This window comes from Platalea leucorodia, assembly GCF_965183815.1.
Source record: "Platalea leucorodia genome assembly, chromosome: 3".
In the NCBI taxonomy this organism is placed as follows: Eukaryota; Metazoa; Chordata; class Aves; order Pelecaniformes; family Threskiornithidae; genus Platalea; species Platalea leucorodia.
In genome coordinates, this window is record NC_138825.1 from 100,507,399 (window position 1) to 100,531,100 (window position 23,702).

At 38.6% G+C, this 23,702-nt stretch overlaps 1 protein-coding gene across 7 annotated transcripts in view; it reads left to right on the forward strand.

The window, feature by feature from the left end:
• Positions 1-20,179, forward strand: part of DST (dystonin) — a 302,794-nt gene extending 282,615 nt beyond the window's left edge. For 3 of the 7 annotated variants that reach the window (XM_082306929.1, XM_082306927.1, XM_082306931.1), the window contains 13 exons: positions 1,264-1,407; positions 2,240-2,428; positions 3,219-3,348; positions 4,174-4,337; positions 4,657-4,819; positions 6,146-6,300; positions 6,462-6,536; positions 7,418-7,435; positions 10,512-10,629; positions 13,843-14,042; positions 14,509-14,619; positions 17,399-17,522; positions 18,942-20,179. In XM_082306929.1, the coding sequence (XP_082163055.1) occupies positions 1,264-1,407; positions 2,240-2,428; positions 3,219-3,348; positions 4,174-4,337; positions 4,657-4,819; positions 6,146-6,300; positions 6,462-6,536; positions 7,418-7,435; positions 10,512-10,629; positions 13,843-14,042; positions 14,509-14,619; positions 17,399-17,522; positions 18,942-19,207 (1,857 nt within the window). In that variant the 3' untranslated portion in view covers positions 19,208-20,179. The remainder of the gene's footprint in view (positions 1-1,263; positions 1,408-2,239; positions 2,429-3,218; positions 3,349-4,173; positions 4,338-4,656; positions 4,820-6,145; positions 6,301-6,461; positions 6,537-7,417; positions 7,436-10,511; positions 10,630-13,842; positions 14,043-14,508; positions 14,620-17,398; positions 17,523-18,941) is intronic. The other 4 variants (XM_082306930.1, XM_082306933.1, XM_082306928.1 and 1 more) reach the window with 2 other exon arrangements.
• The last annotated feature ends 3,523 nt before the right edge of the window (positions 20,180-23,702 follow it).

Here is a 23,702-nt window from a genome sequence, read left to right on the forward strand (position 1 = left end):
TTAAGCTTAAGTCAAAATCAGTTAGTAATGAATCTCTTAAAATATACAGCCTACCCATTCCAGGCTTTTAGAACAAGGTAGAGGAGATCATTTCTTTTACACTTTTATTTTGTATTAGCTTCATATTTACTTTGTAAAGGCAGAGGATAATGTCATGATGAGTTGTTGTAGAATCTGTTTTTATAATGCTTAGGTGATTTTGAATTTTCTAGGATCTGACTTCACTGATCTTTAATTTCTGGAATCCAAAATAGCCCTTCATGGATGGAGAGAGGAAGAGTTAAACTCTCAGAGACATGGTTCCATTTTGTAGCCCAATTAAAGATGTTAAAATATGACAAAAAATTCCACTAGGCACTGAGAGATGTTGGCAGATCCAGTTAAGGGTGCTCACAAAGACACACAGACTTACACAACATTTAGACGTAACAAAATAGGCAGAATAGTAACACCATTGTAGTAGTAATAATTAAAAAAAGGAAAAAAAAAAAGAAAAAAAAAAGAAATGCAAACTATAGAAAGGATGGGAGAAGTCCTTTAGTTTTTATTTGTTGTTTTGCCCCTGCACGTAATTCTGGTCCTGCCACACTTTCCTGTGCCGGGCTCCCTAGGAACAGCAGTGGCTGTGAGCTTGGATGTCTAAAGCTGTAAACATCCTTTTGCTTTTACAAGATTTTCCCCATATGGCAGCACCTCTGAAAACAGCTGGTTAATTAGGAATCTCCGTCCCTGTTCTTGCTGTGTCTCTCCCCATCAGCTGCTGAGTTCTCACATTTATGTTAGTTTACTATAGCTGCTCCTGAAGTCCTCTGTCATCTTGTCTGAGCATGTAATTATAGTTGGACATTTCCAGCCTCTGCTAGCAGCTTCATAGTTTAATAAGAAGAATTACTGTAACTGACAGACAAACCAAGTCATCTGAAACGTTGCCAATAATGATTCTAACCATCATATAGTTGATTTACAGCACTTCTAAAATGCTGTGGTTTTCCTTCTTTTTTTAATACGTGCATGTGTCTTTCAAGTATTTACAGTATGGTGGGCTTTTAAGGAGTGGAAAGCTGGGGTAATTTAGAGCTTCATGTACTTTATGTGGAATAGGCTTTCTAAACATTTTTAACTTTTCTCGGACAAATTAAACTTGCCTCTTCCAAGTTGAATCTGTCTGAGTTTTTGAGAGGCCCGTGACCTTCCAGACTATGCACTCAGATTTCTCTTGCAAATTTTGTCAACATCTAATTGAAATTGTTACCTCTGGTTTAGGAATTTATGAAGAAGCTGGAAGAGAAAAAGGCAGAACTGAATAAAGCAACAGGTATGGGAGAAGCTATCCTAGCTATCTGCCACCCAGACTCCATCACCACCATTAAGCACTGGATAACAATCATCAGAGCCAGGTTTGAAGAGGTCAGTATGAAGATGTCAAGCCATCTTCATTGCAGCAGTCCATCTTTGATCGGAACATAGCTGAGGACGTCTTCCAGCTGTTGAGAACTAAACATTTCAAATACCCGCAGTGATGGATGTGAATACCATGCTTCCCTAGGTTTTATTTTAAAGCTTATAGGGCTTTAAGAACTAAAGCAGATGGTAAAGCTTCTTTGTATGTATTGAAGGAAATACTGCCTGACACTTCCCATATGAAGAAAGCCAATAGTTTCTAGGGAGAAACTTAAAAGTTACAAAAGAAAGAAAATACAAGGCAAACTTGAAGCATTTTCTAATTGCATTAGGGAAGATTTCAGTCCAACATATTCCTAATGTAGAAGATTTCCAAATGATTTAAGTGGCTACAAGTAGGTCTCAGAGGGTGTACCACACTCTCAGCTGCTCAGGTGGTGTTTTCTGTGTATATTAAGTTTAAAGAAAAACAGAAATACTGGTGTTAGCAAGATAAGGCTTCAGGAGTGCCCAGGAGGAAGACGGACACCAAATCCTGCGTGATTTACTAACTTATACATGTTGTTTGATAAAGTTCTTAATGTGTTGCCTGAATGTGCTATTTACTGCATTTAACAGCACCTAGTCCTGAATATATGTGGAAAAAAATGTGGTGTTGAACTGGGAATTCTAGTTACCTAGCACCTTTAGTGGTCAGCCACTACATCTAGCACTGTTGATAATCAAACATCAGTAGGCCTGGGAGGAAGCCCTGGGTTTACATTTAGCAGAGCAATTTTAAATACATTCTAAAGAGTTTCAGATGTGCGCATACTCATGCATTGGTTCTTTTATCAAGGTCTTAGCATGGGCTAAACAACATCAACAGAGATTGGCAGGAGCTCTGGCTGGACTTATTGCTAACCAGGAATTGCTGGAAGCCTTGCTGTCCTGGTTACAGTGGGCAGAGACTACACTTACTGAAAAAGATAAAGAGGTTATCCCCCAGGAGATTGAGGAAGTTAAAGCACTTATAGCTGAACATCAGGTAAGGCATGTTAAGTGACACATCCTACATGTTCCACAAATGGTGCTCATGTCTCAGCTAGGCTTCATAATCAAGTGCGAATCTCCTTAGCTGTTTTGTCTCCTAATAATCTAATCCCTTTTCAGATACTCAGATGTGTGTTTTGTATATGTACGATGTGCTTGTAGTTTATTCAACACAGAGGTAAAAAACCAACCAAACAAAATTCAGTTCCACATTGTTCTAAAATCAAACTTACAACTCCCCATAGGAACAAGGATAATAATAATAATAATAATAATAATAAAACCCCACATGAAATACATGATAGTGCTGCTTCCATAGAGCTAGTGTTGCAGTGTGGCTTTACTGATTGGATTTCAAAAATATGTTCATGAAGTGCCAGAGGGAGCTGCTGATGCAGTGAATGCTCATAGGCTTACTCCTGCTTACACACCAGGGCTGTCTCACTTCCGTGAACTGCGGTCTGGACAGCAAGGAACACCTGAGTACTCAGAGTCAAAATTCTGTTGTACATCACCTCACCATACACAGTTAATACAGGAGTTTGACATACTGTTTTTTAGATTTAGCCTTTCTTTAACAGCCAGGCCATAGTGCTCTTAAAAGCTTATACTGCTGGTTTTTCTTACCTACAAAACCTTTCTCTGTGTCTTTTTTGCGAGGCTGGCATTATAAGAGTCTTTCTGTGCCATTCTTGTAACTTTGGTGTTTTGCTATTGTATGTGTTCTTCATTCCTGTGGTCACTTTTGTGTATTGTTAATTAAAACTGCCTCTATCTGATTGCAGACATTCATGGAGGAAATGACCAGAAAACAACCTGATGTGGATAAAGTTACAAAGACCTATAAAAGAAAGGCACTTGAACCCACTCCAGTACAATCTCATATTCCTGTGCTTGATAAGGGGAGAGCAGGAAGTAAGTAATGAAGTATTTGGGGACAGGTCACACACACCATTGCTCTATCTATAAAGATAACAGATTACTAATAATCTAAATAGGTTTGATTAGCTTCTAGTAAAACAGGGTGAAATTCTCTTGGCTGATTTTTCTAATTATCTCTCATTTTTCATTGTGAGGAAATTTCTCATGGCAGACCTGTATTTTTAAATTGTGTCCTGTACTTCCTGAGTACCTGTTTTTAAAGTGTGCAGCCTTTCATGTGCTATTAAACTTTCAAGAGTGCGCACATGCTGAGACTTTGCAAATCTACTGTTATCTGGAAGTGCAAACAACTTCTTACACATAAAACTATAGAGACAAAATTACACTCTTGCTGTCTATGAAATTATATGGATCCAATTAGAAAGTGTGTTCAGTGAAGCTGAATGGAAAGTGAATCATGAAGTGAGGAAATTGCTTTTTGTATTTTTAGATATACTCACTCATTGTATTTTATACTTACCCATACATGGGACCTGCTTCTAAAATCAAGTTGTTTACTTTGCAACTCTGAGAGATTTGCAAAGATTTTATTGAACCTGTGCAGCTTCACTAGTGCAGCCGCTACTGGCTGCTTCTGGCTAGACAAAGGATACTTCAACCACCATGTGGTCCTTCCGCGGCAATGGAAAAAAAAGGGGGGGGGAAAAAAAAAAATCCCACTGGATGGAATCATATGAGGGTATGGGCTCATTAGTTGGGCCAGGAAGGAGTAGTTTTAGGAAGGTCAAGTACCCTTCATGTGAACGTTTGTTTTGTTTGAACTGTGTGAGACTTAAACATTTTATCATGGTTTAACAGGAAAGCGTTCCCCAACACCAGGCATATATCCGTCAGCAGCCCAGGCGCAAATTGAAACCAAGAATCCACGGGTAAACCTTTTAGTCAGCAAATGGCAGCAAGTCTGGCTTCTGGCCTTGGAAAGAAGAAGAAAACTTAATGATGCTTTGGACAGACTTGAAGAGGTCAGAAAGAGACCATACAGAATATACATACTTTTTGCATAATTCTGTTTACCATGGATTAAATTGTCAATACTGTAAATACTAGAAGCAACTTCCACATTTGTTGTATTATATTGTATGATACAGCTAACTGAAAACACTGTAATGCATGTGCTTTAAAAGCTGTCATTCTCAAATGTGAGGAGAGTTAGGATGTTTAAAATGTTTATATAGGTCCTCAAAGAACCAATTAGTCAAAAGAACACAGATGGTATCTCTCTCATTGATTTTCTAGATTGATTGATTTCAACTGAAAAAAGTTCTTTCTCTTTTTATTCAGCTGAGAGAATTTGCCAACTTTGATTTTGATATTTGGAGGAAAAAATACATGCGATGGATGAACCATAAGAAGTCCCGTGTGATGGACTTCTTTAGGAGAATTGATAAAGATCAGGATGGAAAGATAACAAGGCAGGAATTTATCGATGGAATTCTTTCTTCAAGTAAGTTTTAAATTGAACTTATTGTTGAACTTGGAACAAACATCTCGTGAAATCTTATTGTCTATATAGTGTACCCTATGCGGTTTGTTTTGTTAGAAGGTGACAGATTTCCCTTTGGAAGTCATTAATTATGATTAATTTAAACTATAATAATGTACCTTATAAAACCGATAGATGATTATCAAAATCAGTTCATATGATCATATTATTTTCGTATTATTTTCATATTATTTTTATTATTTATTAGTTTCAGTTGTATAAGGAAACCATGTAATTTCTGAAACCAGTGTTTCCGTGTACCATGACCATGTTCATATACCTGTATAATGAGGATCAAAACGTCAAGCAATCATACTAGAAAGGGACTTTTCCTAGCTTTCCTGATGGATTGGTATTCCTTAGGTATGCCTAGTGGTAGCGTAAGCCTTCCACGTCATGTCTGTGTGTGATCACGTTTCCCTTTAGCAACTGACTCATAACAGATAAGGGCCTACTGCTGAAAATAATCCCTTATCTTCAGATCAGAGAGACTTCTGCTTTGAGCAGTGAGGATTCAGAATTTGGCTGCTTTTAGCATCTCATGTTAAAGTTACTCGGTAGGAGAATATTATAGTGTATATATTTTCACCCTGCTTTAGGAAATGAGGTAATATAGTCACTATATGTGCACATCGCTGTTTTGCCTGAATTGACCGAAGTTGATGAAAAAACCCTGATACCACCAAGAGGTTAAACAACTTACTCATTTAACTCAGTTGGTATCAACTTGTTATAACCGCCAAACACTCATGATTTAATCCCTGTTCAGCATCTTGAAATTTTCTTTGACCGTTTCGTAGAGAATCTGTGTGTGGGTTAATACTGTGTTGCTGTGAACTTGATCTACAGAAGGATTTCACGAAACAGCGTGCATGTTTCTGCAGTGGGAAGGCCTTGCATTCCAAATTTAATTAGCAGTGAAATTCTCGCTTGACCTTTCCTCACTAACAATTTATCTTGTTAATCTGTGGTATTTTATGCACTTTGAAGGTCAAAACGTTAAAAAAAATACATATATCTTACAGTTTAATCTGTGCCCTTGCTTCTGTGTCTCTCTTCAAGCCACACTATGATATTCATTTTAATCCAATATCTAGGTAACATTGGAGATCCAGATTGTTTTTTTCAGAAAGATTCCTTCATTCTTTTGAATGTCCATGGTTTTTTGATAAGCATTGTCTGTCACCTAGTGCCTAAAAACCTTTTAGTATTTGTGATAAAGCCTTTCATTGTAATGGGATTGAAAAGCCAAAAAACTTAGCTTTTGTTGTTGTCTTTGTCTTACAGAATTCCCAACAAGCCGACTTGAAATGAGTGCTGTTGCAGACATTTTTGATAGAGATGGTGATGGATATATTGACTATTACGAATTTGTAGCAGCTCTTCATCCAAACAAGGATGCATACAAGCCTCTCACAGATGCTGACAAAATTGAAGATGAGGTACATTTTCTGCTTTCTTAGATTGCACTCTATTCTACTAGGGTCATGTTCTTTAATTATTAATTTTGTTTTCACTCCTATATAATTTGAAGTTTGCCAGTTACACAAATATTTAGAAATGTTATATTAGCAGTAAATCATCCAGTTGTTGTTTTTTGCAGGTTACAAGACAGGTAGCTAAATGTAAATGTGCAAAACGGTTTCAAGTGGAACAGATTGGGGATAACAAGTACAGGGTAAGTCTCCTAAGGACCTTCTTAGTTCTTTCAGCTTAAAGATTCCTCATATGATGTGGTTATGCAAGGGATTAGGCTATATTAATTTACAGGAATATTGTATGACAATTATATCTTTTCTTACTTTAAGCTTGTCTAAATTTTATGGATTTTTTTTTTTCTTGTTATAACAGATAAGTTAAGATTATGGGAAAGTGCCGCTGCTTGTATTTGTTTTCGCTGAAACTACCGAAACTGTCTTCAACGTACGGGATTTTTTAAAAGCTAACTGCATGCATACATACACACACACAGGCACACATACATACAACAGCTCCTTAAAAGCCAATCTTTTTATCTGGATACCCAAAGTGTTTAAACTGTAGCTGATTTTCAATTAGTTTCATAAAAATAGTGATGTTTTCCTGTGGTATTGTGTTGTACTTTAAAACTCTTTTACCAAAGTGTATTCAATCACTTGTATCCTCCCTTGTCATTTTATTGGAGCACACTCTTCCTTCTGAAGTACAAGAAGTGTGTTAGATATCTGCAGAACAACTTTAGATCATAGAAAAGTAAATATCACATTGTAGAAAAAGATCTACCACCCCTAGATTCAATAACCAGAACAATTTCAGATGAAACATGCAATATTTGGCTAAGAGAGTTTACTAAATACTTGTAGATGATTTTGAAAGACCACAGAAACAGCAACGGGAAGGAAACAAAGGCCTTGAATATTTTCCAATATTCAGTCTCCGGATGGCTAGCTACCTGCTCGTCTCTGAAGTAGATACTTTATTTAGAATGTCTAATGTGTTAGTTCGCATGTGTTCTAGAGTCATATAGAGAATTTCCTGTAAACTAATCATGTCTTTCTTCCATTTTTCATTTCTTATCAGTTCTTCCTGGGAAATCAGGTATAAACCAGTGGAATGTGTTATGAAGTTTCTTTTTTTTTCTTTTTTCTTTTTTTTTTTCTAACGCAAAGTGATTTAAGCTTGCAATCGTCAGTCTTCTCACCATCCTTTCGTCTTCAGCTAATTCATTGCTGGTCAGCTGTGGTATTTCTTTAAATGCTGTGGAACATTCCTTGTCTCAGGATCCTTCCTCTTCAATCCCTCACCTGCTTTCTTTGCCCATTTTCCTCATCAAGGAGATTACTTTTAAAGGAACCAGATAATGGTCAGCATCAATTCCCATAGTAAAAAATCTTGAGCATTTAAACTGCAATTTTAGAATTACTATTATTTTACCAGTTTTCAGTTTTATAGCAGAATGCTTCAAAATTCTATGTTGTATTTTTTAGGCTATCGGATTAAAGGCTAATCACAGTAAACACAGATGCCAGTGTCATATCACTTATTTATTGCAAATTAGGCGAAAAATACTTTCATTTTTAGAAGAAAAAAAAACCCTGTGCAATCAAGCAGAGTGGTTAAGAACCTAGCTGATTGTTTGCATTTTGTATACACACACAGTGAATCATTAAATGCATATTTTGGAAATAGGCAAATTAAACTTGCTGTTCCAGTTTAGACCATTCCCTCTCCCAAAGTGTTTTCAAAGAGCATTCAAATATTCAAATACATTTCTATAATGTATTGGAGCTGTGTTTAAGAATACTTCTTGTCAGTTGGGTCATCAGTGAGTCATACCACAGTGGCACTGTATAGTGGTACAGGGAGGATACGCTAACCAGTGCTCACTTACTCCTGTGGGACATACTGATACACGAGTTCTTAAATTGTTAAATCATGCTTGCCTGGTAAGAATGGAAATACTTTACACAAATGGGATACCAGATACCATTAGTATCTTATTCATGCTCTTATAAAGGCAATAATATGTATAATCCATTCTGGAAATGCTAGTGTTAACAGCATTAACCATTTTAAATCTAGAGATGTTGAAAATGTAGTTGCATTCTTACTTATTGGCAAAGTCTGTTGAAGTATAGAAGAAAGCATAAAGAGCAGTGGATAATCTTAGCACATGCCTCAAGCAATATATCTAAGTAATAATTTAAAATGTTTTCCACATATAGAACAAGCCTCTATTTGAAAAGACTATTTGAAATTATGTTAATCCTCTTATCTGCCATCTGTACTTTCAGATCTGGGAAAAATACAGCATTTTTTGAGAACATCTAACTATTAGTGGTGCAGAACAGCATCATAGTAAAAATCACCTACAGCAAGTTGGCTAAGGCTTCTCTAGTGACAAGGATGTTATATGGCTATTGTCAAGAACAGGCCTTTTTGTAGCTTAAACTAAACTTCCTTTACATTTTTATTCCAGTGTTTTTACCTCTGATTATTTGAAACAATGGTAAATACTGTGCAAGGAAAGTTGGTATCCAGGCTATTTTAAGAAGGAAATGGACTGAGTTACCATTAGGAAAAATGCCTTGATAGATACCTGTGTTATTTTCCAGGAGCCCCACAGCCTAGGTAGGCAGTTTCCAAAGGATACTGTGTGTGACCCTTGGTATAGTTGCCTGATGGGGTCTAAATGAAGAATTAAGCTGGAATGGGGAAAAAATAAAGAAAAGAAAAAAGATAGTATCTTTGGAACCTCTAGAAAAAATTCTCTGTAGAAACAAGCCAATGAAAATAAACTGCATCAATTTGGACGCCATTTCTTTTTTTTTAACTTTGATCTACATATGTAAAACGGTTCTTTGTTCAGCACATATTGAATGCATTATTAAAAAGCCCTTACAAATAATGCTCATGTAAATGTTCTTATTTATAACAAAAAAAAATTATTATTGAATTAAGTGGCAAGCATTGCTTTTGTTTGGTTCCTAAAAGTAATATTCCTTTAAACTTCTTCTCTCTTCTTGGCTTACATAGTAACAAACAACTAAAGTCATTTAACAAGTAGGGAGCACGTTTGTGTGGTTTGCATTTAAAGCATTTCGGTCTCCTCACTGGAGCAAGTAGGTACAGTTGAACTATGGCCAGCCTTCTCCAAGGGTCAAAGATTGTCCCAAAGAGGTGTATTTGACTCCTGTTGGTTTCAGTGAGTGCTCTGCATGTTTGCGTGTGAGAGCACTACACTTGGCCTCATGATCCGATATCAAAATAAATATTTTAGTGGCATTGGCTAAAAAGTACTGAATTCTTCTGGTTAGTTTTCATGAGATCATGGGGTCAATGTTTTGGTCATGTTTTCTTTGATCCAGATTTGAATGGAGATATTGCATACAGATTTTGTTATACAGGTTTCAAGACCAAAACATACGTTAGGCCTGGCCATCAGCCCAAAGGAAGAATGGGCTAGTACAAGAAACTGTTCGGGTTTTTTTTTTTTTTATCTCTGAATTGTGAAGAACCTCGATGTGTAGACAGAGGAGTGACAAACAGTTTATAAAAAAGGACAATAATTATAGCTATCAATCATTCATTGCTTCTTTAATGTTCCCTTCCCTATATGCACCTCGCTATAGGTGAGCAGTGTCAATGCTATACCTGAAAATATCCCTATAAATGAATCAATTAACAGAACTGTGCAACACTCATAATGCATTGAATTTCCAGCCCACATACTGATCATTTAAAGTGATGCTGCCTTTTTTCAGCTGACATCATTAAAGTCTAGACTGTTGCATAAGAGAGTTTGCTTAAGATTTAACAGTGAAATAATGCAAATGGATCTTCATTAATTTGCATAAACGCAGATCGTAACCAATTAAATAATGTGTTACTAATTTTGCTTCCTTTATAAGCGCAGACATTTGAGAATCAAGCATAAAATTAAACCTGAGATTCTTTCTTACCGTCCTTCCATCTCCTTTGGATTAATGCAGCGGCATCTGATTTGAAATCTTAACAGCTTTAATAATCTGCATAAATAAATCTGATTTTTTAGCATTTACTAATAATTAAATATTAAAATAAAATTTTTAAAGTGTGTGATTTTTAACCTATCAGCATTGAACTGCATCTGAATGACTGAGAGCCTGAGACTGTTGCTTGATTTTTATTGCAGTTTGGTGACTCTCAACAACTGCGCCTTGTTCGTATCCTAAGAAGTACAGTCATGGTTCGTGTTGGAGGTGGCTGGATGGCACTTGATGAGTTCTTAGTGAAAAATGATCCTTGCAGGGGTAAGTAACACCACTGTTAAAATGGACATGCAGATGATTACTTGGATACAGTCACCATTCATTGTCTCAAGATGGAGATTGAATTGTATAAAATGCCAGTTCTGTAAACATCATCTCACTAAATGTCATGTAATGATCTGTTTTTGTAAACTTTAAATCCCATGGTTAAGATCCTCTTCACTTGCACTGATGTATGTCTAGAATAACTGTGGTGTCTTCTGCACAGTTCCTCCAGCATTAGAGTGGTGTAATTAAGAATTGAACTTAGCTCAGATAAAGTTTATGACATGTAAGCTGCTTGTATGACTTGGCAGAAATAGCACACAGAAATGTCCAATAAAACAGTCTCGGCAAGAGGGAAGTTTTAAGGCAATAAATCAAAATAAGGCAACTGAACCGAAGAGTAACAACAACAACACAAAAAAAATTCTCTGGCCAGTGGCTGCGCCCAGGCTTTCGGGCTCTGCCTTTGTAGCCCTGCCTTTTCCTTGGCACCCGCCCCAGAACCACTTTGCAGAGCCCTGAGCCTTGTACAAAGCAAGTGGAAAATGCTCTGGTCAGGAGGACTTTGTGCTCTGGGGAAGCAGGGAGCACTCTGTCACCATGCCTTCCAGGGCATTGTATGAAATGCATTATCAGTAGCCAGCAACGTAACATCTTAGTTTGTCAGAAAGCCTACTTCTGTAGTGGGAAAGTAGGCTCTGTCTGACACGGTTCTTGGAGGAACAGTTGGAGATAGGAAAGAAGCCATTTGGGGAGGGAGCAGGAGAGAGACCAGTCAAATAATAGCCAGAGCAGTAAAATTGCAGGAAGTGTAATAATGACTGTGTTCAGAGCGAGCTGACATTCTGTAACTAGGTAATTCTATCCTGTTAACTAGCAGCATTAAGTTTACTGCATTTTTACCTCTCAGGAGTTCTATAGAATCATAATCAATATTGTAATGGCACAAGAACAGCACAGAGGAGTTCAGGAGAGGCAACTGAGCTAGTGAAGACAGAGACATCAACTGTCCTGTAGACCTTGCTCCAGTGTCAGCTATCTCACACAGCCTCTACTTTGGGCCAAGGTTTCTAAAGAGTTTGGTACAGACCTTGAGAGGGTGGAGAGCTTGTATTTGTAGCAATTGTCATGCTAACTCAAGGATGTTGAATCCAAAAAGAAGCTACCACAAAACCCTATAAGGGCTGACAGTGTGCCACTAAGGCCTAGAAACCTTTGTCTACAGGCTTAAAAGGTACCCATAAAACTTCTTGTCATGGTATCATAAAAGAGCTGTCATAACCTTGTAATGACATCTGTGAGTTTTTCAGCAGTATTAAAAATAGTTCTTTTGCTTACCAACGTATCGCATATATTGTTTACTAAAGAAATGGAACAGTAATGTTGGACCACAGGTCTAACTGAAATTTAGCACCTGATTCTGCATCTGCTACTATAGGAAAGTCATTTATGCCTGCAGAGCCATCCTTACTTTAGAGCTTTCTACTCCTGTTCCTCAAAAGCGGATGGTAGTGGAAAATGAAATGTGCCTCAAAATATCTGACTTCATTGAAGGGTTAACTTGGTTAGTTTTGATGCATCCCAAACATTTTTCTCAGTCCTATTGACAGGGAGACTGTTGCAACTCCTACTTGGGTTGACACTGAGAGATACAATACTTAATAACTGTCCAATTAATTTATTGGAATTCCTTATTACTGTCCTCGGATTAAGAGTCCTTTGGAACTTTATCCCCTCTTCTTTAATATACCTTGTATTCTATGTATCTCTATAGTATTTTCTATAGTACTTTATCCCTTTTTCATGGGAAATAGATGAGCAGATGAGTAAGTCAACACAGTGGGTCTAAAGGAATACCAGTCTCTATAAAATCATCCAGACGCTGGACTTTATGCATTGGTACCTAATCCTAGTCTTGTTGAAGTCAGTGATGCAAAGTAGTCATTGATGTCGGCGGTGCAGGTTCAGACTTTTCCTTAAGCACTTCACCTAGCAAATCTGCATTTCCGCCAAGGGCTGCTTATGTATTCAGATAAATCATAATTCAAAGAACGGTTGTCATAAACAGCTTTAAAAGTGTTGGACCTCGTTATATAAAATAATTTTAGCTTATATTACTTCTTTATGTCAGCAGATAAATACCGTTACACAAGTATACTTGGGACTGCAGCTGAGTCTATTCAAGCGCTGTTTCCTTTTTGCCTAGGAGACCTTTGAGAACTCACCTCAGAGCACTTAGAGACAGCTTTTGCTCTGAGTCCTGTCTTTCGGCCTGGTGCTCTGAGCCTCTTGCATATGCAGCTGCTGTACTTGATTTCTTCTCCTGCTAACGATTTTCTTTAATGTGACCCATGTCCTGTGTCATTTTTTCTAGTTCATCATCACGGGAGTAAAATGTTACGTTCGGAATCAAACTCTTCAATTACCACTCAGCCTACTATAGGTTGGCAAACCCCTCTCTTTGTCTCCTTCTCCTCCTCTTCTCCTCTCTCTTCATTTCCTTCCCACCTTATTAAAATATATACTTTTAACAATATGCTACACCCATCACATTTAGCTTAATGTGTTCCTACATGGGCTGGTGCTTTGCAAGCTAATTTTTTTTTGACACGCTTTAAGAGTGTTTCAAAAACAATTGTCATTCACACTGACACAGTTAAATGCTAACGTGTCTTGCATCTATTTTTGCGGAACATTCTCATATATGTGTGTTTGTATGTGTGTGTGAGTGCTTAGCCACCAATTACCTCATCATAGTTTGGATTTTATGTTCATCATTGCATGTTGCCCAACTACATAACTTCATAGTTTTAAATAAATATATTTGCTGCTTTCCTGTAATTTGTACTTAGCAATTTCTTCTGGAACATCCAAGCAAGTATTATTTATTATGAGTAGCTGTAGAGTTAGCAAAACTGCTCGTCAGGTTGTGTCTATGTATTAATAGTTGATTGATTAACAATGATTTAGCACGTTGAGCATTCCATTATCACGCTGACTTCCTTTGACAGTGGTTCATTCCTGCTGGCATAAAGTATTAGAATAAGCGAGTTCTGCACATAACTCTTCTGTGTCCAAAATAAATGCATTACACAGTAATGCATTTTATTTATTGTTAAAATGTGTTGGAGTTGGCATGGCAAAAATGACAAGAAACAGCCTTGTGACAGTTTTCATATCTGACTAAATGACCACCTTTCTTTGCTGCAGCTAAAGGGAGGACAAATGTGGAGCTGCGTGAAAAGTTCATTTTGGCAGATGGTGCCAGTCAGAGCATGGCAGCTTTCCGACCAAGGGGCCGTAGATCACGACCCTCGTCAAGGGGTGCTTCTCCCAACAGATCTACTTCTCTGTCGAGTCAAGCTGGCCAGGCAGCTGCCCCGCAAGCAGTTGCTACAAGCACGCCCAAGGTAAGGAGAAACATGCAAAACTGCACTGGTTAACAAATGGAATATAGATTTATTTCTGCCCACCCCCCCTTGCTCCAACAATATTGGTGCTTTCCCTGGCTGATAGGGAAGAAGTATCTCAATTTTATTTCATAATCTGGGGAGGATCTGAGAAGTCTTTTCAGTGTATTTCCTCTACTGTTTGTTTGTGACATGGGAATAGAAGAATTCTTTACATTTAAGGTGCTGCATGAGCTAACTGGCAGTTTGTGAATAAGCTCTGAAAGAGCAATGAACCTCTCCATTTCGTTTAAAAAATAAGCTCTGCCATCTCTTCGTTTCAGAACATTTGTCATCAACTCCTTCTGTTTAGTTTTTATTTCTACTATGAGATTTGATCTCCCTGTGAAAGCCTGGGTATCCTTCTCCATGACATTGTTTTCCATCTACTGTCCTTCATATTTTGATTTACCATTGTTTCATACAGACACCCCATCATTTAACACGCAACTATGGTAAACCATGGTTGACAAACAGCAAAACGTCAACTCCTTCTAAGCCACCAGAATCCTCAGACTATCAAGGGTCATCTGCAGAGGTACAGTAAGGACAGAGATTCTAGTCTAATGACCTTCCTTCACTAAAGCTGTCACTTCACTAACAGCCACTAGAGTTTCAGTGCTTCAGAGCTGCAACATCCTTTGCCTATTAATGCATTGTCTTTTAGACTTTTGTCAAAATATTTCTTTCCTTTTTTTTTTTTTCTTCCCCCCAAGTCTTTTTTTTTTTTTTATGTTCTGTTTGTTAGGGTTTTTGACTTTTGGGAAAACTCAGCCTTGATGAATTTATGTTTAAAGTGCAAATGGTTAAGAAATCATGATAATATGCAATGAACTGGGTGAGCAAATGTGGAAAGTACCTTTTTTTTTTTTTTTTTAATAAAGCAGTTTTTATACTTCGCAGGTTTCTTTCATAAAGTTGTTTACTTTGAGTTCATAATGTACTGTAATATTCATGAACTGCAGGAATGAGATTAAAAAATTATGATCTCCAGTGCAAAACCACTACATAAAGAAATATCCAGTCGCTGTGAAGAAGATGGCACAAAAGACTGACTGTGATATATAAATCTTTCCAACAACTGAAAGTTTCGTTTAGGGGGGTAGTGACCAGTCGTTGCTCTAATAAGATAGCTATTTGATGACTTAACAGGAAATGAGCTTTGGTCTTCTTTCCAGCCCATGACTTACATAGAAACTGCTAGTATAGCAATTAGGATTGTGCCGGCAACCAAGCTGTATGACCAAAATTTGAATGGGCTTGGAGCCAAAGCGTCTCCTCTAATGTCATTACAGTCAGTGAAAAGATGCAGCTGGATCAGGCTGCAAAATGACTCGTCACTTGTAGGAGTACTCTTGCCCTGGGCTAGACAGAGGGCTCGGTGAGGGGAAGCTTGTGCTACCATCACCTCTGTTGTATCTGCTTTTCACCTATCTGTGCCGTGATGCCTACCGCTATTCACGTGACACCTTCTGGTGCTACGTTTATGTGACCTCGGCGTGGCTTTGCTCAAAGATGCATAACGAACTTCTCACGCCCTCCTTCTGTGCGAGTGGGTGCGTTACTTGTGCGCACTGCAGGCGTGTGGATGTATACAGCACTTCAAGCACACGGGGCTGTTGCTTAGAATGATTAACAAGAGCACAAAGTTGAGTCAGTTGTCAGTTTCTAATATATTCCTATATTTTCTTTCATCTCTTAGCTGGTAACTGAATTTTAAGATTAATTGATGGTACTTTAAAGGGTTTATAGACATGGAAAGGTGGTGTTTTCATTGAATTACAATAAGGTGAAAGCAGTTGACCTTGATTTCAAATGGGGGCACCGTATTTCTCACCTGCTTGTAAAACTGCCAGTAGTTTCTATGAGTTTCTTTTATGCAAGCCACCATGGTTTAAGGTTATAAATGGAATGATTGGGGTGGGGTAGGTTGCAGTGAGTTTCTGAGGCATTCTGCAGCATTTTCTGCCCAAGAGAGCAGTTGTGTATTTTATACATAGGCTGCATTTGAGTTTAGGGCTAAATTGAAGAACAAGCTTGATCTCTTTTTCTTCTTGCACCAGTGATTCTATCCTAATGCCTTGCCCAAAGTGCAGCAGCTTCAGCAGGGGTAATGGCGAGCATTCCCTCTCTCCTTATCCTCCCAAGGAGTCTCTGTATACCAGGGATTTCCAAGGTGTGGCTGGCTGATTGTTAAACACTTGTACTTGGCTTTAGAAGGAGTTGAACATTGTGACCAGCCCTGTCAGAGCCAGCAGATTGTCTGCTCTGTAGCATCTCAATGCTCTTTTGTTCAGATGTCCCAGAAGTGGTCGGAGCTGGCAGCTGCCAGGCAGGCTCCTTCTGGGCCTCCACTCGGTGCTTAAGCTCTGGCAGCTCCCAACGCACTCCTCTGGATCTTGGGTTTCAGGACCTAACTCTACCCCACCACTGGATGGGGACCAAAAGCATGGAACACAGGGTCCTGGGATCCAGGCCGCTCACCGTGCCGCATTCATCACTGCAGTGTTTGTTCTTCTTTTTGGATATTTACTTAGTATTTTTGTGTTGATTAAATGAATATGAATACTGTAGTTTTCCTCTTATTTGCATACACCTCCTATCTAGTATGTTATATGCATTTTGAGATTTGAGGATTTAATTTTTGTGGCTTTGAAAGAAATCTTCCCATTTGGGGAAGATTGTAAATCAAGACTCATTTCAGAAATGAGAAAGCAGGCAGGGTAAGACTATGGAATAGAGACGTTTCAGACAATATATTGAAGAACAAGAACTTTCAGAACTTTTTTTCTGCTTTTTTTCTAGCAAAAGGTTTTGAAATTTGGTAATTTTGTTTTACCATCAAAAATATTTGTAAAATTGAAACAAATGTACTCACCACCTATAACCACAGTCAGAAGGGTGGAAAGTCAGGCTATGCAGACATGAAACCTCAGCTACTTGTCTCTGTTTAAGTCATGTACCATCAACTAATCTTATGTGCTTGACTAATTATAAGAAGGTAGTATTTTTCTTTCTTTATATGCATTGAAATACACACAAAGAATGCTAAAATGTTAATGTCAAGCAGACTGTTAAAGTGATTTTTTGTTGTTGTTGTTTTACATTTGGACTACTTCAAATACTAACTTCTAAAGGAATGTTCAAAACTTAACATCAAAAATGTCCATAGTCACTCAAACCAGTATTTCAGATTCTCAGTGAATGTCATTATGATGATCATATTCTAAGCTATGTACTACCTAATACCAGGCCTCATCTTCAGTAGTGACAATTGAAAAAAACATACCTTTTTTTTTTTTTTTTTTTTTTAATAGGGAACACCGATTCAAGGAAGTAAACTCAGACTGCCGGGATATCTATCAGGGAAGGGTTTCCACTCTGGAGACGACAGCGGCATCCTGTCAACAGCAGCTACCAGAGTCAGAGCTCAGTTTGCAGGTGAGTGTCTTGACTTTAGGGCCTGATCTACCATTTGCTTTGTTTTCCACCTGAATACTTAGGGGTCATGCTAGGGTGTGAGGGAGATGTCAGAAGAGTGGGAAGGAGTGAAAGTCCTACTGTCTCCCTGTTAGTATTGCCAAGGGTGCACATAATCAGGATAATGATCCTCCGTTCACATGGTTGCACAGCAGGTATGTTCAGCTCTGGATGTGCAAATTCATGACTGCAACCTTCTTGACGATGGTATCTCCAATGTATCTGCCCAGGGAAGCAGCATTTACTTAAACAGAAAGGGTTCAGTTCTTCACAGTATTCAAGTTATACTCAACTGTGATGGAGCAGAGAGGTCACTTAATCATGACTTGTCCATTTCTTTTGAAAGAAGAACTGCAGAGAGCAGCTGTAGATGATCTTATTAGTGGAATATCCCATAGAGATTTTTTAAAAAGTATATGAAAATAGAAAGCGGTGAAGCTGTGCTCTTCCAGGATCCTCAGAGCAGCTCTGTGTAAGGGAGAGGGCTAGATGGTTAGAACAGAAGATAGCTCTACTGGCTTTCCCTCACATCTTAAGGTCTGCAGGGCATACTGAGCAGTACTGGAAAATCCTGTTCAAAGAGTTCAAGTGTGTTTTAAGTTATAGGTGATTTGAAAAATGAGCCACCTGAGATTTCAGTTTCAACTTGATGTTCTTCACGCACACAGGGAACCAGATTTGTCACGATGAAAAAGATTCAATAAGTAATTGGAAAATTATGAAAAACCACATTAATGTTTTTCTGTTTAAGATGCTTTGTTGTGGTTTTTTCTTCATGGCGCATTGTCTGGGCAGGCTTTCACTTTAGCAGGCTTGCTGAGAGCTCATTTACTCAGCCCTTTGGGAGAATGTATGCTCTGCCCTTGTTTACTTGCAGCTTTCAACTGTATGGTTTTGATTTTTTAAAAAAAGAGGGGTACACATTTAAAAATTGGGATCTTCATCTGCATCTCCAAGGTATATATGCTGGGAAATCCTGAATGCATGAAGAGGCCAGATACTGAATCCTTTCAATTCATAGCTGAGAAAATGGCAGGGGAAAGAAAGGATCTGGCTGTTGAGTGAATATACAATGCATGTCTAGCAAGTCAAGAAAAGTTGCCAGGATAATACATTTTTAATGAGATGTGGTAGTGACAAATTAACTGTGTCTCAGCATTTGATCTCACATTTCCTTCTCCTTAGTAGGAGATACGGCATTGTTTTACGCTCTTGTTTAATATCAAGATGAACTTTGATCACCATCTAGCTTGCCTGCCAGAGGCCTAAAGTTTAGTTTGTGCAACAAGGAGTTTTTGGGGTTGCCAAAGACCTAGGAAAGACCTGCACACCTTTTGCATCCTTACCACTAATACTGATGGATATCTTCTCTCTTTCTAGAAACCAGAAGAACTCCAAGCCGACCTGGAAGCCGAGCAGGAAGCAAGGCTGGCAGCAGGTCAAGTAGCCGTCGAGGCAGTGACGCATCTGACTTTGACATTTCAGAAATCCAGTCTGTATGCTCAGATATGTCAGAGACTGTTCCTGTTACAAGCAGACCGACACCCCGAGCAGGTTCTCGGCCAGGATCAGCCAAGCCTTCTAAAATTCCAACTCCCCAGAGAAGGCCACTAGCCAGCAAATTGGACAAGTCCTTGAAGAGATAATATGATTGGCTCCATAAAGGTCTTTTCCTTTTGCATTACGTATTTAAGTTCATAAGATGTAAAATATTATGTAGAAATTATTGTGAAATATCGCAAGAGGTGGATTTTTAATTCTGCAGATGGCCTTATTTGTGTATTTGTCTTCTTATTTTATGTGTATAATTTTTGTCAGATTTGTTTTTGTTTATGCCATATCCTGTGAGAAGGGGGAAGAGTTTTAATGTAAACTAACAGTTGTACACAGTAATGTGTAGAAAGTACACTAAAAATAATTGCCGAATGTACAGTGTACTGAATGTACAGTTAAGCCTCTGCAACCTGAATAAAATAGGCCTATCACTATGTCATTAGTTAACAGTAAAGGATACCTCATGATTTTTCTTTAAAAAAGAAAAAGAGAATACTAAAGCCAAAAGACACAATTACACATTTTGAGCTAACTAAACAAACACTAAAGGATGTATGTCAAACCTACTAAGGAATACAAACCCACATTCACAGTACCCTTATTTATACAGCATCTCTCAGAGAACTCACAGAGTTAATAAGCACTCGCCAGTAATATGATGCTCCAATACCTTGCAGCGTTTCTGTGCCATTGCTTTCGATGAGGCCAGACACATTCTGGATATCTGAACTATTATTCTGTAAGAATATCAATATAAAGTGCATTCATGTAAATGTGAGGTTTTCTTTTGCTTGAGTGGATGGTAGCACTGTATCATTGAACTCATTTTGTATCAAAGCAATTTTGCTTGCAGAAAGCTCCAAAATAAACATGTCCCTTAACTTTATTTCTATTGTATTTCTTATTTCACAGGAAGATAATTTTCTGCGTTATGTTTTAGGGCGTATATCATTACAGATGACCAATAATTACCATAGTAACATAGGCTTTAATGTAATTTCCCATTATCAGCAATCAGATTTTGGTTAGCTACTGTATTTGTTTAATAAAACACTAAATTGCACATATCATTTATGAAATTATATGTAATTATTGTGTGTTGACAATTTTTTTCTCCATATTAAACTGTGACATTTATATACCGTGTATGAAAGGCATAAAGAGTGAATCAGTTGCTCTTTTTGTCAGTGAAATATTTTTGCCATTCATGGGCTCTTTGAAAGGATTAATAATAGTTCATTTTCAGTGGAAAAAGGATGCAGCTTCAACTGGGAGTGCTGTAGAATGGCTGGGTAGTTACTGTAGTAAGTAGTGACAGAATCCTGAGAAATTCAAAATGCTCTTTGATAATATCAGAAAGACTCAGATAGAATTTGGCCGGCATGGTAGACCAAATAGTCTAAACCTGACTAAATACCAGAAAATGCTGTACCTTTAGTAGAGGAATTTTAGGGGAAAAACTGGTTTATGGTTGGTCCCTTAGCATGCTGAAATGAAGCAGAAGCTCAGTTGATGACATGCAGGTAATGGTGATATCTGCGTTCTCTGCTAGCGCTTCTTGGCAGTATAACTAAGACGATCATTTCTGAGTTGTCACAAGAGCTTCCTGCAGACTCACGAGTTGACTCACACAGTTTATAAGAAACAGAAAAACAAGATAATACTCAAAAGATAATTCAATCAAAATCCACTTGTGTCAAGATTTCCTCCAACACAGAGTTGTATGAGTGTTTGTGGAAAGCAGACCGTAACCAGTCCTACTGCGGCTGGCTTGGGAATCGGCACACACTTTTACTGGATACTAAAGCATCGGTCTCTGCTGCAGTGCTTTATCTTTCCATGTTTCGTCTCTCCTGTTGCTGCTATTGGTCCAGTGATTGCCTTCCTAGAACATTAAAATACATCAGGCTGATTTCAGTGCTTTTTGGAACCCCACAACACCCTTGGATAAAGAGGAGTCGTCTGTGTTTACAGATAGTCACTGAAGCATCTCTGCTCGTCAGCAGGAGAAAGGAAAAGGGTGGAATTTAGGCATTTGCACAGATAATTTGGCTGTGGGAGATGATGCCCCGTGTAACATTCTCAGTGCATTTTATAACCACGGGACCGACGGAGAAGGGGTAGGGATGGCAAATCTGAATCACTCCCTTGCAATAGGTGCATAGTTCAGTCGCTTGTATCCCCGATGGACAGAGCAGCTCATTCTGCACAAGGTAGTGTTGGCACATACCTGAAGCACCTTGCGTGTGTATCATGGTCTTAGCTTTAAATGTATTCATAATACTTCATTAATTATGTGACTTTGTGGAATTTTCACGTTGCTACGTTATAACTTAACAAATATTAGAGCTATGACCAGCTTCCGAGAAACCCCATGTCGGCTAACAGAACCCACGGACTAAGTGGCTTTCTGTGGCTTGTTGGCTACTGCAAAACAGGGGAGGCTGGGGCTGGCAAAGTGGGGAAGTTCATTTATGGGCTTGAGAGAATCATCCAGTATTGGAAACCCAAGTAATTGTAAATTAAATGGGACTAGGAATTCTGTTAAAAAAAGCCCAAATCTTTCTCAAGATGGTATACCTTACTTACCTTCTTCCAAAAATCATTTAAATGCTTTAGATTGATACTAAGAACTCCCAAGACTAAGAGGCTTTCCAAATTCTGTTCTCCGTGTTACAAAAATCTTACTGACAAAAGTCTGAAAATAGACATGGGATCCTCTGGCCCTCTCTGACCCAAGGACAAATCTGCAGAATTTGATGAAAAAGGGCTATTGGGCACCTACCGGTAAGCGCCAGGTAGCTCAGTTTTAGTGAACCGGTTTTGTAAAGAAGGAAGTATTCAATTTCCATTCTCCTGTAATTCAAAGATATTGCTTCTTTGGTGCCAGCATAAGTGAGAGAGGAAGGATCAGCCCTATAACCAATTCCCCACCTTGTTCAGTCACATGAGTTTTGACATGACCTCATCATCGGAGATGCATTTTCTCCCTTTTATTATTTTCCTTCTAACAACAGGAGTTGGTCCGAAATTCACCCGGCCTGCTGGATGACCGTAAGTGGAGTCAACCTTCTGGTGTGACCTGGGCTCCTATACCCACATATGCTGGGATTCTCCTGTGCAGTGAAGGAGCAGAGGTGACGGGGAGGGAAGAAGGGGAGGGAAGCCTATGGCTGTGAGAACCAGGTTGTTCAGTGAATAATGTATATTTAGCATTTGGAAAAGCTGGCTCAGTTCTAGGCTGCTTTACTTTTCCAGTCATTTTCAGCTTTCTGCATTTCTGTTTTTGCTGCCTTGAAAATGGGAAAGTGTCGACAGAGTTTTCTGAAATCTGCAGATGAAACCTGTAAGTAAAAAATGCACCATTAGAAAAGCTAGTGATGCCTTCTGGCCTAGGCATCCTCCACTTGTTCAGTTTAGGTATTTTGTGAGCCTCTTAATTACATGCTAATATAATAGATGACAGTAATTCAGGCTTTGCCTGCAGCACATCTCTTCGCAAAAGCGTAGGGATGAGGTTATATGCAATCTTACTTTAAAAATTAAGGCATTTCATAAAAATAAACTCTGATGCAAGCCGCTTATACCATACCATAGTCAGCAGCAGCGTTTGAACCTGTAGCTGCCTCTGCTGATGTCTGCCGTAGGACTGGCAGGGCGATCTGCACCCCACAGCTTGCGTACGAGAGAGCGGCCATAGTGCTTACGTATGTTGGTCACAGCGTGGCAAGAGGACACGTTGCTGAGCACTTGCTGTAATAGTCTGTAAATAACCACAGGGATGGAAAATAAGCCTCACCTGGTTTGCTGCATCTCAGTACAGCTGCCCTCACAGCTTCCAGGTGTTTCCAGTTCTTAGGCTGTGTGGTAGCATCTGAGCTCATCCTAGGCTGGTGGTATTTAGCTAGGTGTGTGCTGTAACCGCGGGCCGTAGTAGGGAGCGGTGATGTTAGGAGGTTTGTATCTTCAGACAAGGGGAGTGGAATTTTGTAGAACAAAGGAAAGGTGCTTTCCTAATGAAAATCGTTCTCTCTGCTGAATTTGAATAACCTGTTTGCAGACATGGAGGTGGGAGGGATGGTTGGCTTGGTCGCTTGCTTTTTTTCCAATAGTGTTCTCAGGTTAAATGCAGGTAGGTTACTCATCTTTGTAGAAAAAAGTTGTATTTGTTAGAAAGGGGAACATTGCGGAGGAAAAGGGAGCTCTTCAGAAATAATGGATGAAGCAGCAGCTTAAATTTCATGTAACTTGCATGAAAATACTTCATGGCTGATATTTTTGAGGTATTTTTTATGCAGATTGAAGTCCTTCTGTTAAGACTTGTTCGGAGTTTGGCTGTTGCAAACGAAGTGGTATCTGACCTGAAGCTAAAAGAGTCTTGGGGGTTGTTGTTTCATAATTAAATAGTTCTTCTCAACTGAAATTGTTCAAACAGTCGGAATTGCAGCTCGGGGTGCTCAGACTGCGTTTCTGTATTTAAAGGTTGAAGGAAAGAGTGATGAAGGTGAATTGCGTAACTTAGCTGGCATCCTGGATGAGTACGTACGAGAAAGTTAATAGATGTGTTCTTAGTGCTTGGATGATTGA